This window comes from Gouania willdenowi, chromosome 18 (genome assembly GCF_900634775.1).
Source record: "Gouania willdenowi chromosome 18, fGouWil2.1, whole genome shotgun sequence".
NCBI classification, from domain to species: Eukaryota; Metazoa; Chordata; class Actinopteri; order Blenniiformes; family Gobiesocidae; genus Gouania; species Gouania willdenowi.
In genome coordinates this window covers 1,177,967-1,179,831 of record NC_041061.1, presented here as the reverse complement: position 1 = coordinate 1,179,831, position 1,865 = coordinate 1,177,967, and the positions used below count along the sequence as shown (strand labels likewise).

The 1,865-nt window shown below is 41.4% G+C and overlaps 1 protein-coding gene across 3 annotated transcripts in view; it reads left to right on the top strand.

Annotated features, from left to right (window-relative positions):
- LOC114480704 (dachshund homolog 2-like) overlaps window positions 1–1,393 on the top strand; it is an 85,114-nt gene extending 83,721 nt beyond the window's left edge. For all 3 annotated transcript variants that reach the window (XM_028475091.1, XM_028475090.1, XM_028475089.1), the window contains one exon: window positions 354–1,393. In XM_028475091.1, the coding sequence (XP_028330892.1) occupies window positions 354–391 (38 nt within the window). In that variant the 3' untranslated portion in view covers window positions 392–1,393. The remainder of the gene's footprint in view (window positions 1–353) is intronic.
- The last annotated feature ends 472 nt before the right edge of the window (window positions 1,394–1,865 follow it).

The following is a 1,865-nucleotide window of genomic DNA, read 5'->3' as shown; positions in this document are numbered from 1 at the left end:
TCAGTGGGGCACCAGGGGGAGCATGAACGACTACTCCGTTCATGCTCTTTTTATCGGGCTGTAATCTATTCTATGAGCAGATGTCTAGAGCCTCTCTGAGACCTTTTTTACTCGGTGGAACCGAGTCATTTGACTGAATTTTCGAGAATGTGGTACGTGCTATTTGACGTGGAGACGTTTCGCGGCCCCGGCCGTAGTTCATCAGAACTTGTTATAACAAACTGTCTCAAGAATCTTACTAATTCTTGCACGTTTCCTTTTGGTTTTTAAGAGAAATTATTGTTTTGGTTTATTGGATGATTTTTAATAAAAAAAAACATGAGATTCATTCTTTGATCTTCTTTCTCTCTCAGATTCCCGACCCTTCCTGAAGACCTCCATGATGTTCTGAGGAAAAAGCTCCACCGTGTTCATCATTCAAAGACTCCGCCTCCATGTCTAGAAAACTCCGCCTCCATCCTCAGAGACTCCGCCTCCGCATTCCCAAATGAAACTCCTCAAAAAAACTCCACTTCCTGAAATTTGTCCGTCTTCATCTTTACAAACCTGGCCACCACTTACTGAAACTTCCCGAAAACTTCCCTTTCAAAATAAAAGACTTCTTCCAGGAACTCCAGTTTCAGTACCTTTAGCTTCCCAGAAGTCCACTTCCTATTTAAAAACGCGGCCTCCAACTGCCCTTCCTGGAACTTCATTTCTGGAAATTCCACTTCCAGAACCTTAATTTTCCAACTTCCAATAATATTTAGTTTCCTCAAACTCCCGTGACTACTAAACGATGCGACCGTTTTTCCTGTTTGTTTGTTTGTTTTCAGGAACTCTTCTTACACTGTTTGTAAACAATGGAACTTTTACATTGGAAGGATTGGAAAAGACTTTCCTGGATTTTGCAAAGTAGGAATCACGACTCGTGTCTGGAATTGTTTGGAATCGTCTGTGACACGGTTTCAGGTTTTAAAGGAAGAATAAGGAAAAAGGAAGCTCCTCCTCCTCTCTCTCACAATATTCCCGACATTCCTGCTCCTTCTGCATGGTTTCTCTCCCTGGACGAGGAGGCGCTTCCCTCTTTTTTGATGTGTGAAGTCTTTTAAAAACACTAAAAAAACGACGATCTCCTACAAAAAAAAGAAACGAAAACTGTTTTTTTTAAATCAAAAACGCAGTGATTTTTAAAGATTGTCCCTAAAAAATGCGTGTCGGGATTTTCTCGGATTGTGCTTTCGACTCATGACCTTCCCACGAGTGCAGACTGTTTGTTGGAGTTTTGTTTTGTTCCGTTTGTTTGTTGATGCTAAGAGTGGGCAGGGCTTACGGCTTTCTCTGCGTAGACGATGTGTTTTTATTTACTGTCACTTTCTCTGAGTTTGACTGCAAATATACAGAATTATAACGACTACTGAGTTCTGTCTGTGACACACACACACACACACACTCACAGCAACTGTTAATCAAACTGTAACCATGGCAATGAGTACAGCTATTTGTACTATTGCTACAGACAATCCCCACAACTTCCTCTGCAAATTAGAGTGATTGCATAATTTTTAAAGGGATCCTCCACTATTTTTACAAATGTGACCTAAAATCATTGAAATGTACAGTGTGCTGACACGCTCTGGTGGTTGAAGTTAGCGACTAAATCATTTACTGTTGAAGGTCTTCTATCCTCAGGGTTTGTGTGTCTTCGACAGTCCGTGATTTACTCTCTAACTTCAGCCACCAGAGCGTGTCAGCGCACTGTTTAAGGGAAAGTAGAGGTCCCGTAGGAGAGCTCTTCTTCTCTGCTTCATTGTTTTTCTACAAAACCTCAGAACTGTCGCCCCCTGCGGTCATAGATTGTTTTTCGGGATGTTATTATCTTTTTT